Consider the following 16,974-nt stretch of genomic DNA (forward strand, 5'->3'; position numbering starts at 1 on the left):
AGGCCTGCCAGTGGCTCCACAGCGTGGCCTACCTCAGGGCCTACGAGGAGGCCTCGCTCCACCTCTACTCAACAGGTCTCTTCACCATTAAGAATGTGACCGTGGGACTGAGCTACCTGCTGGGGAGACGCTGTGAGTTCTGATGACCACCTGCATCGTCTCTGTCCGACCCCAACAGACCCGAGGAGCAGAGCTGAGTGGAGCGAGGCCTCCTGAGCAACGACACTAAGCAGGCCTTACACTTGGAACAACTGAGCTCTGGTCCTGGTTTTATTGACCCGGCCCACAGAGCCGCTGCTCAGCCGAGACATGGCAATATGCACGCTGGTTGTGATGATTGACAAGTTTCGTTTGCCAGACAGGAAACTGCTCAAATATGCAAAGTTAGACGTCAAATTAGTTTGATTCCTTGCCAAGCACATGCGTGCGCACAAACACACACACAAACACACACACACACACGCCTCATATAAGTCCTCCACTCAAAGAATGGTAGCAAATTGGACCGATTACCACGACCCATTCATCGCTTCTGCCTTGTTTGTTGCCACAAGTCACATCAAGTCACGACTTTGCAGCTGAATTCGGGCCAAAAGCTGCTGGGGGTCGAGCTGCTGGGGGTCGAGCTGCTGGGGGTCGAGGTGCTGGGGGTCGAGCTGCTGGGGTCGAGGTGCTGGGGGTCGAGGTGCTGGGTGGGTGGAGGTGCTGGGGGTCGAGGTGCTGGGGGTCGAGGTGCTGGGGGTCGAGCTGCTGGGGGTCGAGCTGCTGGGGGTCGAGGTGCTGGGGGTCGAGGTGCTGGGGGTCGAGGTGCTGGGGGTCGAGCTGCTGGGGGTCGAGCTGCTGGGGGTCGAGCTGCTGGGGTCGAGCTGCTGGGGGTCGAGGTGCTGGGGTCGAGCTGCTGGGGGTCGAGGTGCTGGGGGTCGAGCTGCTGGGGGTCGAGGTGCTGGGTGGGTCGAGGTGCCCCCCCCCCCCCTAAAAGGCAATCAAATCAGAAATAAGTGGAAGCAGCAACGTTTGATTCAACAGCTCTGATGCAGGAGTGCTTTGGTCCATCTTGATTTTTAAGAATATATTTAGACGACTGAGGGCGAAGGCCTGACCTTTGGCATGGAAACCAAAGATGTAACCTTTTCTCCTTGCTTTTTATTTCATGTTTTTGAGCTATGGAGGAGAAATATGGGTTTTTCATGGATTATTTTGAAGTTTCTCAGGTTGTAGGAGGGCATTTATAAGGCGGTGTTCATGGCGGAGACAGGTGAAGCTTAGTTAGGGCGCTCGTCCCCTCTCTGGTGTTGACTATCGGCACGTGGACTCAGCAGACCTGAACCACAGCTTTGTGCTGAGGGACATGAGAGGTGAAGAAACCTGCCGGCCAGGTTCAGGGGGCTCTGAACCGCTGCACTGCTCAGATATGTAATGTTGCTAATTTAAGACTTCAGCACTGGAGGTCACTCTGACTATTCTATTATTGAACCATGAACTCTGAATGTGTCGGGTAAACGGCGTCTGTGGGGGTCTTCCATCACGCGGGTCAGCGGGGCGAGCAGTTATCAGCGGGTGGAGAGCCTGGTCTTGGCCACAGTACTGAGACTGAACTTGACACTGACTTTCTTACAAGAAAAAAGAAAGAAAGAAATTCAAAATATGTCAGGTTTCAAACTTTGGTTGATCTGGTGAGCAGCGCACGGTCACAAACACGTCCAGCGCTCGATCGTCTCTGCTTGGAAAGGTTTTTGTTTCTTTGTAATATAAAGCAAGAAAATACGGGAAAAGTCCCAGAAATTTGCTCCTCGCTGACCTGCGTGAGTCCAGGGCCTGGACCTCGTTCGTGTTACTGGTACATTTTGACATCGTTTTCTTGATTATTTTTCCATGTTTGAGTGTTTGGTCATGAAATCTTCCTGTGAACACGTGAAGGAGGCGTTTCTGTATTCCGACTAATACTGAATGATCGGCGCGAGTCTTGATGGTCACGTGGTTTCTGATGCCACAGTTCTGCTGTAGAGCTTGAGAGCTCCTGCACTGTGCAGCGACGGCGGGCTGTCGTGAGTTCAAACGCATGTCCAGACTTCCTCGCGGCCAGAGAGGAGCTGGTTGTCCTGGAGATTTAACCCCGGCTGACACTCGTTTGTCTTTGAAATGCTTTGTTGGTGATGTGTATTGATTGATTCCTCCACATTTAAATGTTTCCAGTTTTGTCAATTTTCTCGTCTTTGTTCGTTTTGGGACCTTGACGGTACTCCAGGATGCTGATTCCCCGCTGACAGCTCTCCCTGTCAGCGCTGCGTCAGCGAGGCAGAGCTACGCCGAGTGGAAACTCAGGTGACGCCGATGCTCTGCCCTCGTCTCCAACCCGGCTGCGTCTCCTGCTCCAGGCCGTTGCCGATGTGTACATCTGTCAGTGTTTTTGGTTCGATCTCTACTGAGCTCAGAAATAAAGATCTTTCTTTCCAACACAGCAGTTTTGTGTTTTAAAGACAAGCGTTGATGTGTCAGTGTGTGCAGCTGAGGCGTGACATGAATGAGGGTGAGTGCTGAAGCCAGAACACAGTATCACTCATCGCCTGCTACATAGAAACTTAAGTTTCCATTTTTCAGACAGCCTGTCCTCTTTGTTTGTGCTGCTCTGCCTGTCAGTGTGTGGGCCCTGAGCCTCAGCAGTTTCATCATCAGCCTGGCATGTTAAACATTACCTCAGCACAAGTGAAAGTAGAGTGGAGGCGCCCACCTCCGTCACACCCGCCTGATAGGTGCTGTGCTACAGGAGTGACGACTGTAGTTTCAGACTCACTTTCAGGTGGACTTCCTATTTGAATGTTGGTCCACAGACAGAATCTGAATCTGCTGCTCTCAGTGTTTGTCAGCGTTTTCTGTTCATACAACAACTGGTGTCCGACGCCAGACTCCTCTGAAAGCCTGTTTGTTGGTGCCAGCAGTCAAACTGTGACAAAATCTCACCAAGTCACCTGCTACAGCGGCAAGGATCCAGCAGAGCAAGTTCACACGTGAACAGTAAAACTCGCCCGTCAAGCGGCCACAAATCAATTTTGTTATGACGGAAACATCTTCAACTGTGAGTGCGTGAGTTGCTGAAGTACTTTCTCAAGTTCTTGCTTGAAAAGCGAGAGCACGTCTGTCCGGCGACACTGCAGACGAGCAGCTGCAACCTTTGAGAGGGATTCTACTGTTTAATAAAGTTTTACAGCATCCAGTGACCCTCACACAGCCTCTTTTACAGGCCTGCTTTATTGCAGTTCTCGTTCTCGTTCTCAGTCTTGCACTCTCAAGTGTGTGGGAAGAACCACGCAGACATTTGCCACAACACTCGCGTCATCTTAGAAGGATTCCAAACATTCAGGAAGTCAAATTGTTAGTGTCAAAGGCCAGCTGGTCACCAGGGGAACTTCAGCAGTGCCTCTATGGGAAACAATCAGTGGCTCCCTCCTCTGTGTGTTCCTCCTCTCTATGCAGACAGCATTTTAAAAGAAAAAGGAAGGTATTTTAATGTACAAAAGGGCAAACTAACAACTCAGCTTGGCACAAAGTTCAAACTAAGGAAAACAAAGTAAATCAAAAGGGGTCAACAGGCCAAAGACCTGGACAGAATCAAAGGATTCACAAAAGACAAAGTGCAAAAACCAAACTTACTCAAAAACAGGGAGAAGCTGGGATCACGGACAGGCAGGTAAAAATAAGTCAGAACGGTATAGGGGCGAGGGCGAGGGCGAGGGCGAGGACGAGGGCGCTGACTACGGCAAGACCACGACGAAGCCTAGAACCAATGATTAATGCTCCGACACCAGTCATGGGAAACACAGAGTTTCAACACTCTGGGGAAAACAGCTCTTCTTCCAGGCGCTGGTCATGTTGCTCCTCCGACTCTGCAAAGACGAGCGCATCGTCCATGTGAACAACCACCCCCACGTCCCTGTTCCCTGCTCCTCCACGATTCTGAGCAAGTTTTCTTTGCAGTTTGGCTCTTGCACTCAGTCTTTTGTTATTTCTTTGATTCTGTCCAGGAACCCTTTGATTTGCTACTGAGTCTTTTCCCTTCTGTTGGTACTTTGAGGTTCCTGTGTTGGTACTTTGAGGTTCCTGTGTTGGTACTTTGAGGTTCCTGTGTTGGTACTTTGCCTTTTGATTATTAAATACCTTTTATGTTTATAACACATGCATTCAGTCTGCATTTTGGGTCCCACTTTCCCCACTCACAAACTGGGACACCACTCTCTTCATGTGGAGGAATCTGGTTAAACCCACTTGCCGCATTGAGTGATGTGAAGAACTTGGCTCCTGACAGTCTGGGCGTGACCTCCTCCATCGTGGGGAACACGTTCTTCTCCCTTTCTACAGCTGTTTCAGTCTCTTAAGGTCAATGCAGATGCGGCCATTGCCATTTGGTTTCAGCACGGGCACCGTGGCCGCGCACCATTCCGTTGGCTCTTCCATTCTGTCAAGCTCATCTCTCGTCCTCTCCTAGCTGCATGCTGAGAGATGGGCCCCATCTTTGAGCATTATTCTCATGGGCTCTGTCTTTAGCGGTCCATATGTCCCCAACACATTCCTGACCATCTCTACAGCTGCTGACGAGCTCCTCTTTGTAGCACTTGGGAAGCATTTTGCCGCCCCTGAAGTTTTATTCTTTTTCGATGACATCAATATTGCCGCCCCTTGAAGTCCGTCTTAGCTTGAAACTGACCTGAGCACTTTAACTCCCCCCCTGGACTTTTCAGACGTGTGTCTGCTGGGTGCAGTTCTCTTGCTGGGACAGCTGCTTGAATGTCTCCTCACTGAGGACAGATCCGTCCTGTACCTGTATCAGTTTTGAAGAAGATGGGGGGTGTCTCCAATCTGGAGGGTGACAGTCCAGTTTTCTTTACTCTGGTCTTTTCTAATAGCTCCTAGAAAAAGCTCCTCATCCGTGTCTGAGCTGTTCTGTTCGTTCCCTCACTGTTTTAGTGCCACACGTCAATCCCTGTTGGTTGATGTGCTTCTGACAGCAGGGCGCCTGTCTTCAGCTCTCTGCATAGCTGCCACCACGCTCCCCTTGGCGGGTGCCCTTTTTCCATTGTTTCTCTCCCTAATTGGAAGAGCTGGCAACTTGCTGAACTAGCCCAGATTGGCTTTCGCATGCTTGGAGGCTAACTTTCCTATCGCCACCTCTTCAGACTGACGCACTCGTTGTATGGCTTGTGCTAGCGTCAGTGCTGGCCTTGCTGGAATTTCTGACTGAGCTCTTTATCTGTAATGCCCGCTCAAGGCTCAAGGGTTATGGTATCAAAAAAAGAATCATTCATGTACAACCCAGCGATAAACCCACTCCCTGAATTAACCCATTCATTCCAAAGGCTGTAGTATCAATGTGCAGACTCATGCAGGGATCCCCACTGGGCCGCGCAGCAGCTCATCAGGGGGTTCAGCCAGCAGGTGAGGCCGTGATGGTCTCAGTAATGAACAGGTGCCTGCTCACGCTTGACCCACTTGTCCAGAGAGAATCAGGACCCTGGGATTTACCAGACCAGACACACAACAAAAATACACTGCCAGGGAAACCTTCCAGCCCACATGGGAAGAGGAGGGATATTTGAAGAGAGAGAATTTTGATTAAAAAAAAAAAAAGAATTTAAGCAACAGAACAGACAAGGCTGGTATTGTTGAGTTACTCTGACACAAAACCTCCTCTGAATACAGGATGAAGGACATGGTGGTTGAGTTCTTAAGTGTTAAGTTGATTAACAAGTGCTGAACAAAAATGTATAATATGCTTTTAGTTTTAAGATACATAGAGAGCTAACGTGTGTGTGTGTGTGTGTGTGTGTGTGTGTGTGTGTGTGTGTCTGTGTCTGTGTCTGTGTGTTTTATTTCTGTGCTCAGTTCTCGTGCCTCGGGCAACAGGAATCAGTTTGTTGGCACGGTGACAGTTGCTGTAGTTGTCAGGGTGCACCCCGAACTACAGCAACTGTCACCAGCTGCTGAACACAGACTGAGAGTCCTGAACTGTGCAGGCAGTGAACATAGTAACGAAACTGAGGACACAACACACACACACACACACACACACACACACACACACACACACACACACACACACACACACACACACACACACACACACACCTGCGCACACAGAGGTGAGGTAACAATGCAGGCAGGAAAGTGTGCATGATCACGTTAGCAAATGGGACTTGAGCCCAAATGGTTGTAGCAGTGATGCAACCTGTGCAGCGTGGGCGTGACAAAAACAGTGATGCAAGAGAACACCGGCTTTCAGTTTCTCCCAGGAGAAATTTCCCTCTCAGCAGGTAAAGTAAACAAGTTGAGTGAAACACACACTGAGACACAACGACACATTAATCTCCGCTGCTGTTGCTGCTACTGGACGTCAAGTGTGACCCTGTAGGAATTTCAGTGTTCATAAAAAAAAATTCCTCCCCTCAAAACTAAGAATGAGGACATGCCAGCTCCCGCTCACTCCCACAGTTACAGACTGATGTGAGTATTTGTGTGAAGAGAAATTTGAGGTTTAAGAGAAATAAATCCATCCATCCGTCATCCTTGGAGAGATGAGGTGGAGCCTACCCCAGCTGACATTAGGAGAGAGGCGGGTTCACCCTGGACGTGTCACCAGTCCGTTGCAGGGCCATCAGGAGCAATCAGGGGTTCAGTATCTTGCTCAAGGACACTTGGACAGGGTCACTGGGGGAAGTGGGGATTGAAGTGTTGCTGGAGGACCGCTTCACCTCTGAGTTTTGCCGCCCCCGACAATAAATGAAACTCCCTCAATCCTCCATGGAGAGCCTCAGTGTGTGTGTGTGTGTGTGTGTCTGTGTGGTGTGCATGTGTGTGTGTCTGTGTGAGTGTGTGTGCGTGCGCAGGATCCAGTCCCAGACCTCAACCTAAAAATATGCACTTTAGTGATGTGGAAGAAAACCTAACTTCCGATTTGGAAAGAAGAGAAGAAGCTAACTGAGACGTGTCTGAATGCCTCGGATGAGGAACAAGACTGACGTGTGAGGTTTTAGAGGGAAAACCTGTGTGCAGCAAAAGCCTTTTTTGATGTGATGTGTCGATGAAGCATTTTTTGAGGTCATTAAATGAACCACACAAGCATCTTCTGATACAGGCTTGTGAGACGGGTGCATGGGGGTGCTCATGAGGACCCCCAGGGAAAATAGAGAACCCTCAGGTCTTGTTCACCCTTCGTGAGGGGCACAAGGATGCAAGTGTGGGCTTTAATTTCCAATCCTGATCCTAGGAGCTGCATGTACACAGCAAGGATCAGGATTGGAGGAACGCAACTTCTACAAATCCCTCATCTTGGTCTCACGCCCTGGCACAGATGTGTCCCTCCACTGGCGTTGAAATCCAGGCGCACCTGTTGCTGTGAACCCTGGCACAGCTCCAGTGTGTCAGAGGATACGGGCTTGATGATTAAACCAGTTGCACGTGGGTGTCGTGGGTTCCCTGCAGCTATTTCCTTTTGTTATCTGTAGTGCAGGGGCGGGAATTTGGGATTCCAACTGAGTGGTCTCGTGTGTGTGGGAGGCCATGCAGGACTGTATATATGAGGCAGCAAAGATGTTAACTCCACTCGAAAGATCCAAGCAGGACAGGAGCAGTCGCCAGTGGAGGTCCTGATGGAGACGGACAGTTTGGACGCAGCTCCTCGACCCAGAGGTTCACCTGCTGACCGCTGTGGCTGCTTCAGATGTGTGGTTGCTCTGGCAACAGTGATGGGCTTGGCCATGGCAGCTTTGGTTTTAGGTTTCATCGTTCATGTGCTCATGCTCTCGCCATCATGCCACCAGGTAAGAGACATACATGCATGCTGTGAGCATGATGTCTCTCTTGAAATTGGAAGTTGTTGTGAAACTGTCAAATATCCAGTTGGACTGTAACACTCGCACATGTAGGTCTGCTGTTAACCTTAGGAGAAATTCATCGCTGATTCAAAGATGCCAGAGGAAACCCTGGGTTGGACATGAGGGATTTTGTTTTGATACCGTGTGCCTTGACTTTGTGGCATATCTGATCCTCTCTGTACAGGACGCCGGACCACCAGGCAACACGACAAAAATCACAGCCTGCGTGTTAAAGAGTAAGCATGGCTCTTGTTATAGTATCTACCTGTGCTAAACTCTTGGCGTGCTAACGGATGCGTTTCCTTGGTAGAGGCTGATGAAAGGAGACGATACGACATCTTCACGGTGAATAAAGCTGGAAGATACTTGATCTACGGATGGGTGATCCTCTCGCATGTCGCCAACGAAGAGGTGATGCTGGTGCAGACGTGGAATAACTTAAACAGGACCCTCCAACGGAAGCAGAGCAAGAAAGTTTTATTCTTTTTCGACGACATCAAACTTGCGAACAACAGCACAATAAGCCTTCATTTTAGGTCCAACTGCACTGACAGCTCCTTCCACATCCATGGACTCTGAGCAGCAGGAGCCTCACTGGGAACAGTGGTTGACAAGGACTTCCATCTGGTGTCCTCTGTTTGTTTGAACTTTCTTGGTCTTCATCCTCATCGGTTTGTAAGGGTAAAAGCTGGTCTGACCCGCAGGCCTCGACCTGAGGCGTCTTGCATAAATTCTTCTATAATTGTAACTTTGTTGTTAGAACACTTGCTGGTGGTGAAGCTGACACTCACGGCGCCAGCGTTGTCCTGATGCGTGGCTGCGTTTGGACTGCGTGAAGGTCGCATCTGTGTAGAATGTTCTAGTTTGGTGTCAGGAGGTAGTGAGCAGCATCACTAGCACAGGTGACTCAGATGTCCAGGAGCCGACTCCGCCTCCTTCACCTGTCATGGACGTCCATTAAAGTGTCCAGTGTTGGCCGTCTCTGAGTCTCCAGCCTGGTTCTGGTGTCTGATGAATTCCTCCATCCATTCCTGCACAGTAGGGACAGACTGATGATCAGCAGCGACATCAGCATTTTGATGCTTAATTACTTAAAACCGTGCAATAACGTTTCAGTTAAATTGAAACTTCAGAAAACTTTGTTTCCTGTAGAAATGTTGAGGGAGCTCTTTATTTGTGTTTGTGTTGGTTTTTGCTTCCTGTTTAGTGAACATGTGCTTAAAGACACTTAAACAAAGTGAAGTGTTGCAGTTTGTATTATTCAAAATTTTGACGCTATTAATTTCACTTTTACTGCAAATGAATATCAGCTCCAAGTATCGGTTCTGGCCTCCGTGCCTCCCAGCAGTGGCGTCGGTCCATCGCCCCCCCCGCCCACCGGGACTTCTGCTGTGGTGTTGCTCCTGACGTTGTGCAGCTTGCCAGCATCCGCGCATGCTTGTCAGACAGTTTCATGAGAGGTGGAGACGTTTCACAGCTGTTGTGTTTGTGCAGCGAGTGGTGAGTGTGGTTGCTTTCAAGTGTCATCAGGAAGTAATCTGACAATGTTGAAGAAGCCAAACATACAGAGACAGATGTTTCCTTTTCGGATTGAGGTGAGAGAGAAACAGCTCTTGCAATGGCGCCCTTGGCCTCCGTGACTCTGTCGAAGCAGAGATCTTGAGGTTCCTCATCTGATTAAAAAAACAGCAAGAAATCGTTTCTCATAACTCGTTTTCTCCGTTGCAAGTGAGCGTCAGTCTGTGCAACCACATTCATCGTTCATCTCACCCTCCGGAGAAAAAGTTCTGTGACGAGGGAGTGGCGAAGACAAGTCAGACTGTAAGAAGCATCAAAGACATGCAACAAGTCAATCGACAACAACACGTACGTACACACACACGTGCGCACGCACACACACCCACTCACACTGAGGCTCTGCGGTGGAGGATTGAGGAAGTTTGATTTCTGTTGGGGGGGCTTGACTCAGAGGTGGAGGGATTTAAGGACAGAAACAAATTATTTATAGAAGGATTTATTTGGGCTTTTTTTTTTTTAGCTCTAAACTGCTCATAAAAGTGTCTGATTTTTTTATTTGCAGTGTTGATCAATACAGTGTGCCTTGTTTCAATGGTCACAGCCACGTGTGGGCATTCGTTGATCCCTCAGTTGAAAGGTTGTCACCACCAAATCACTGGCCTGTCCTGTGACGGGTTTTCTTCACAGCTTTTGACGACTTTGTCAGAACTGGAAATGGTTAAAGTTCAGCCAACAGTGAGGCAACTGTGTCAGGAAAAATATTAGAAGAAAAAACTGGATTAAAACCATCTGAAACGCTTCAGTTTCACTTTTGCTTTCTCGCTGAAGAAGAAAAAAACCCAAGTTCATCTATGAGTACAGTCGACGTCCCAGCGGGCAAAAGAGGGCAAAAATGCTTGTGGTATAAAAGTGATGTCCATGTTCATACGTAAACAGCTTCATGTTCAGTTTAATGCTCTATAACCAAGAATATGAAGACACGTGAATCCCAGCTGGACTGTGCTGGTCTGTCCACGCCGGCGGGCAGAAGTGGCTGCTAAAGCCCACACAGTTTTTCGCAGGCCCAATCGTCATCACATCAAAACACAATGAGCATAAAGTTCGTTGTGGTGACAAGAGTCACACATTCTCCTGCAGAGGCTAACGTTAGCTCTGTGCTTCAGCAGCTGCATTTCTGCCTTGGAAATTGTTGCGTTTACTTGTGAAGACCATTTTGTTGCATGCATGAATTTGTTCATCCTTTACCAGCAGGAAGGTGGAGCAGATCCAGGATCAGTGGGGACGGAGAGAGAGCAGGAGAGCAGGACAGAGACAAAGACAGAGAATGGAGGAAGACAGAGAGACAGAAGGAAAGAGAGGGACAGAGATAAAGAGAGAGAGAAAGGAGGAGAGACTGATGGACAGAGACAAAGAAAGAGAATGGAGGAAGACAGAGAGACAGAAGGAAAGAGAGGGACAGAGATAAAGAGAGAGAGAAAGGAGGAGAGACTGATGGACAGAGACAAAGACAGAGAATGGAGGAAGACAGAGAGACAGAAGGAAAGAGAGGGACAGAGATAAAGAGAGAGAGACAGGAGGAGAGAGTGATGGACAGACGGGGATGTGAGCAGGTGGAGCTACGGGTGGCAGCTGGAGCCTCTTCAGGTCTGGAGCCTCCTCCAGCAGCACCAGGATCTAAGATGAGGGGAGAAGAAGAGGAGTTAGTAACACGTATGAGGACAGGAAGAGGAGAGAGAAGCCCAGTGCATCATGGGAGATCCCAGCAGTCTGACCCTATAGCAGCAGATCTAAGGGCCAGCCTAAGCAGTCCTGACTATAAGCCTGATCAACAAGGAGGTCTTAAGTCTGCTCTTAAACCTAGAGAGGGGGTCTGGGTCCTGGACTGAAACTGGGAGACGGTTCCACAGGAGGGGAGCCTGATAGCTGAAGGCTCTGGCTCCATTCTACTGTTAGAACTCTAGGAACCAGCAGGAACCCTGCATCCTGGGAGTGAAGGGTTCTAGCTGGATCCTAGGGGACTAGGAGCTCTGTCAGGGATGAAGGAGCCTGACTGTTGAGGACTTTGATGGTAGAAGAAGAATTTTAAATTCTGTTCTGAATCTGACAGGGAGCCATGCAGAGAAGCAGTCCAGGAGAGACCTGGTCTCTGCTACCAGTTCTAGTCAACACGTGGCAGCAGCGTTCTGGACCAGCTGGAGAGTCTTTAGGGACTTATTAGTCCAGCCTGGTAGGAGGGAGGTGTAGTAATCCAGCCTGGAAGTGACAAAAGCAGGGACTAGTTTTTCTGCATCTTCTTGAGCCAGGATGTGTCTGATCTTAGCGATGTTACGTAGATGGAAGAAGGCGTCCTGGAGATTTGTTGAATGTGGGAGATAAAGGGTCCTGGTCAAAGAGAACTCCTAGGTTCCTTACGGTGGTGCTGGGGGCCAGGGTGGTGCCATCCAGGGTACCTGTCTCATCAGATCAGGTGGTCCTCAGGTGTTTGGGCCCAGCACAAGAACTTCAGTTTATCAGAGTCTAATAAAGGAAATGATGGTCCTCCATGTTTTTATGTATCAAATGTCCACTTTTACTCGTCTGTTTTGTCTTGATCATTTTTTTCAAGGTAGAACTCAGGGGATGGTAAGGATGACCACACAGGTGAAATTCTGTGGGTGCCGGTGGAATGAAAATTTACTGAGAGTTCCGAGGAGTCTCAAGTGGCCTTTGGGGTTTGTTGGGTGTCAATAATTCTCGTGAAGAGGACAAACACAAACAGGAGGGACTTGATATTTCCCTCCTGAGCATTTGGAAAAGTATGTGGTAAAGTGTCCTCCACCCACAGTCCTTATCGTCACCCTATCATCCATTTCCTCTGCATTTTATCTTGAGGTTGGAACAAGATGTCTATTAACATCACTGGTCTGTCTTTCCACTGTGACACATGAACACCCCCTCACTGATAGCAGAGCTCACACCATGCAGGTCAGCTGACTTCCTGTGCAACTGCGTGATTCTACAATTCTACAATTTCATTTAGCAGACGCTTTTGTCCAAAGCGACGTACAACACAATGGTGACGGTGATGGTGAAGGCAGGTAAGCAAACGGTCCATCCTGTCAGAGCACAGCCGCAGTGCCTCTCCCCACTGAGCAGCTGGTGTCACATCCACACTGGGACGTTTCAGTGACGACATTCGTCCTGGTATCATGGAGGATTTGTGTAAAACAACAATGCAAACTACAATTATTATTCAAAAAAAGAGCTGAAGAAATGGACAGACAAGGAAATCCCAAGATTATGAAAATTAATTTCTGTTTAAAAAAACTACAATAAGACCTCAAAAAAGACCAAATTTATGAAATATGCTAGTTGAAGGGCAATAATTTACACCAATGTCTGTTACTTAACTCAGTATTTCTAAGCCCAAGTAAAACCACAGAGAGGCTCTCAGTGCATAGAAACAGACCAATCATATTCATCAACAGGCTGCTAGACATCCACACTGTGACAGTGATAGTACTGCTGTTTAATGCTCGCCGCCGGGGGGGCGGGGGGTCACAGCTGACCTGCAGCTGGTTCCTCTGTACTGCCTTGCAGGAAATCTACGGGAAGCTGAGGTTCATGGCCAAACATCAACCAGAAGGGAGACTGACCTGTAGTTTGGATGGGGGGGGGTTCTGCAGCTGAACAGAACCGGGTGCGGGCACTCCGGCCCCTGCTCGGCCAATAGATTGCGACAGAGGTCATGGTATGTGAGATTAAAATGTTCACCCTGGACTTTTCCTCACAGGTGACAGGGGACAGCTCTAGCGCCTTTGGCACCGCGGTGTCCTGCTGCTCTCTGGCAGGAGCAACCTGGTAAACTTGGAGAAAACTTCAGTCACCACAAGCACTCGCTTCCCTCCATCCTGGGCATCCTGCTCCCTTAATTGCCACCAATGGGGATAAATGAAGTTTTCTGATTCTGAATCTGATTCTAAATCGGAATCTGAATCGGAATCTGGGCACGATCCAGCAAGGAGAAGTCAATGGCTGAGGCACCGGGTCGGGACGCCTAAAACTTGGGGCTGTGTATTTTTAGCAATGCTTCATCTTTCACATGCTTGGCATCAGTCTTTGATCCCCATCCTGGACATTAAATCACCAAATCCTGCTGGACAGCACTCAACATCTGACCACTGAGGGTGGTGTCAGCCGGCACTTCGAGAGCCGCAGGTAGCAGAGGAAGAGCGTTGGCCTGTTGACATGTCCAAAAGACATCATGAGTCAGGAGCAAGCAGGAGGAAGGAACAGACCAAACAAGAAGCTGGAGATCCACTTGAAGGTGGGTTGGTTTGTTGTTGAAATAAACCTTTTGGCACAAACATCTCAAACATTTTCTTTCCCGCAGCCCTGACTAACATTTATTGAATGTCTTGTAACGTCCAGCGCATTCCCCTCAGATGATGAGGAGCAAAACCCCCATCTGGGGGTTGTTTATGTTTACTGGTGGTGAATTTAGTTCATAAAAGGCAGCTTTGGAGGAGACGGAAAAATACTGATTGAGTTTAACTGAGGCTTTTGTTGACAGAGGGAACCGTATTTAAACTTTGAAATATCAGTCTGTTTGATGCTGAATTAGTGTCTTTTATAATAATAATGATCATAATAATCATAATATTAGGTAGCAATAGTAGTAGTTTTTAATATTATAATATTCATTTATTTATTTCAGGTTGAGTTTATTATTTTATTTGACTACAGCCCAAATACTGTACCTAAAGTAGGCCTACATTTGTTTTTGCGAAGAAGGGTCAGGGTCAATGGCGTGTTTTTCCGTCATTTTGTACCTATGACATTTTTGGGATGGGGAGAAGTTGCCATGGTGACACTCCTCATCTCTCTAGGAGATCAAGCTGAACATACCGACCATCATCAGGCCGTTGCCAAGTCCTGTGCAGGACTTTTCTGATGAGCGGTCCCAAAGGTGCAGCACCTGGATGTAGCCCTGGTCTCTGGGGACGGACAGCACTGGGGTCAGCTCTTTGGGCGTAGGTCATTGGTTGAGCTTCCTGGGACAGCAGTGATAGCATGTTGGATGACCGACCGTGCTTTTGGTAGCCCCATGTACAGGAATACCTGTCCCAGGGTGCCGTGGGGCATTTGTTTCCCCCTGAGCTGATGCTGCTTCGACAAGGTGCCTGCATCCTTGTTGCTGAAGCCCAGGTGGTGCTCAGCTTCCCTGCACTGTCCTGTAGCTGCTGTGTAGTTCAGCACCACTTAGATGAACAAGGGCATTATTGTAAGTCCCTATGGTACAAGTGCGGCTCAGCAGATACTCACAAAACTTTGGCGTTGCCCACTTCATAGCCAGGAGCTCCAGCTGTCCTTTTTCTCTGCAGGGTACAGTCTTCGGCCATCATAAGCAGACGGTCTGGCCTTGCTTCCTGCTCCTGGGAAAGAACCAGTATCACCAGGGCTGGCATCCACTTGTGAGATGAGAAGCACCAACCTCACCTTGAGCTCCCTGAAGCTGTGGGCACATCAGGGGGTCCAGGCATCCTTCAGGGCGACCCACTGGGCCCAACTGTTTGTCTCTCGCCAGGCAACCAGCTGAGTGAACCCTTCAACAAAGCATCTGCTGCAGCTAGCAAACCCAAGAAAAGACCTGAGTTCAGACACACTACTTGGGGTTGGATAGTCCCAGGTGTTGTACCCGCTGTAGGAAGAAGTCACGCCTCTCTAGCTTGAGCTACAAACCTTCCATTTGGACGTGGCCCAACGTGGCGCTTGGTTCAGAGAACGAAGTTTGGTGTTCCAGCCATTCAGAAACCCTTTCCAGATCTGAGGCCTGAGTCCACTGATCTTCTGTCCATCAAAGGAAAATATAGGAAGCTTCAGATTAATAATATGAAGTTGAAAAATAAAACGTATGAGTTTGTTACAGTTGTGCGTTGTCGTATTGTTGTTTTTTGTCACAGGCATAATAACAAACACACACTTTTCCTGGAATATAACATCACACTGGCAATCAACAGTTAGCTTGCTTTGTGATGAGCTTTTACAAAAAAAAAACTTAAAAAAAAACAGCCATGATAATCAAAGCAATCAAGTGAACCTCAACCCACATTGCTGGTAAATACATACTTTCCATTTTATTCACACAGGGAGAAGAGGGGGACATTTCTTGGAGAACACACCCACACTTTTTGGAACTGTGTTGCCCAAACAGCCTGTTGATGGTTGTGTGTGGAACCTGTTTCTGCTGCTGGCTGAGTCATTACAAGCCCTTGATGTATCAGAGAGGATGTTGTGAAAGGGACATTGAAGTTGGGGGGTGAGAGAATCAGAGATAGATTTCCCAATCTATGGACAGGGGACTCCCCAGCAATGCTGCAGTTTATACATCCCACCACCGTGCAGGGCGATGGGCTTCATCTGACATCAAGAGTGGCGTTTTTCCATGAATGGCTGTATCTTTCATTGCCTGCTCGACAGCCTCAGAGCATCTCGGTGACAGGGGAATACCCCTGCAGCTCTCTGCCAGTATCTCTGATCTTCTCAAGCTCTATCAAAACTCAGGCATGTTATAAAAGCACCTCGGATGACTAAAACAACAGCTTAGTGCCTTTATTAGTACACTGCTGAACAAGGTACAGTCCCGGCGAGCTTTGGATGGCTCTCTGACTTTTAATATTTGGGAGAGAGTTATAGTCTCAGTTTCATGAAGGCAGGTCAACTGAGTATGTGCCTGTTTATCTACTTCATAAATGAAACAGAGACACTGCAGCATGTCCATTGACAGAGGTTTAGGTTTCCCAGCACCCCGACAAACAGGCTGAAGTGGCTTATTTCAAAGAACAATTCATTTTAGCGGATCTGATCCAAAAGATTCTGGAAAACGGTGAGAGATCTTGAAACTGAATCATCTTGGTTGCCCTCGTCACTCAGCGTGGGCGCGATCATCGTCTATGACAGAACACTCAGTGACACTTATCAACATTTTATTAAGTCTGGTTTTCATTTCTGAGCCTATTCACTGCTCTCGTTTGACTCCCCCCTCCCCCCATCCACCCGTAGCCTCTTAGCCTACCAGCCCCTTCTGTCTTTCAGCCTGTCCACACATCTGTGGGGGAGGGTGAAGGTACCACGAGACCAGCAGGGTCTGATGATCTGGTCTGTATGTCTGGGAGATTCAGCCCCCATCACCGCAGGAATTCTCGGTCCCGCATGCATTGTGTACCTCCTTACTCATCAAAAGTTTTGGTAAAAACTGTCAACAAGCACTTTAAGAATTCCTTGGATGTTCATAAAAGAGCATCTGCTGTTCAGGCACTGCAACACTCGAGGCCCTGAGCGTCGGGCCGACGTCACACAAAGGCGACTGGATGCCAACAAACGCCTCGGGAGGCGAAACGAGGAGCTGACGCTCATAAATGCAAAGAGTATTAAAAACTTCTACTGGCAAAAATGATCCAACATTTTACAAATATAAAAAAACAGCAAGAGGCGTAATGCAGTCCGTCATCTCAGGGGAGAACCAGTCAGTTTCGTGGGGTTTCATCTGAAGATTTTACACCAACAAAGAGAACAGAATAGAAAAACTCTGGCAGGAGTCGATCTCAGCTCCAAC

General features: G+C 48.4%; 2 protein-coding genes and 2 long non-coding RNA genes across 4 annotated transcripts in view; 3 read left to right on the forward strand and 1 right to left on the reverse strand.

The window, feature by feature from the left end:
• Positions 1–584, forward strand: part of LOC147250156 (uncharacterized) — a 2,512-nt gene extending 1,928 nt beyond the window's left edge. Inside the window, exon 3 of the mRNA XM_086225377.1 lies at positions 1–584. This exon is cut by the window's left edge and continues 228 nt beyond it. Within this exon, the coding sequence (XP_086081503.1) occupies positions 1–143 (143 nt within the window). The 3' untranslated portion in view covers positions 144–584.
• Positions 585–7,626: 7,042 nt separating this feature from the next.
• Positions 7,627–8,861, forward strand: LOC147250157 (uncharacterized). Its single transcript, XM_086224226.1, has 3 exons — positions 7,627–7,808; positions 8,047–8,098; positions 8,173–8,861. The coding sequence occupies exons 1-3, from the start codon at positions 7,638–7,640 to the stop codon at positions 8,439–8,441; spliced, it is 492 nt and encodes a 163-aa protein (XP_086080352.1). The 5' UTR covers positions 7,627–7,637; the 3' UTR covers positions 8,442–8,861.
• LOC147250158 (uncharacterized) lies at positions 8,357–9,723 on the reverse strand. The gene is made up of 3 exons (XR_015119235.1): positions 9,633–9,723; positions 9,429–9,535; positions 8,357–8,893 (listed from the first exon to the last, which is right to left on the reverse strand). It is a non-coding gene; the product is annotated as an uncharacterized LOC147250158 (long non-coding RNA).
• On the forward strand, positions 9,364–15,271 carry LOC147250159 (uncharacterized). Its single transcript, XR_015119236.1, has 4 exons — positions 9,364–9,457; positions 9,592–9,728; positions 13,153–13,686; positions 14,744–15,271. It is a non-coding gene; the product is annotated as an uncharacterized LOC147250159 (long non-coding RNA).
• Positions 15,272–16,974: the final 1,703 nt, after the last annotated feature.

This window comes from Aulostomus chinensis, chromosome 14 (assembly GCF_037954235.1).
Source record: "Aulostomus chinensis isolate RoL2024-O1b breed Wild chromosome 14, RoL_Achi_v1.0, whole genome shotgun sequence".
In the NCBI taxonomy this organism is placed as follows: Eukaryota; Metazoa; Chordata; class Actinopteri; order Syngnathiformes; family Aulostomidae; genus Aulostomus; species Aulostomus chinensis.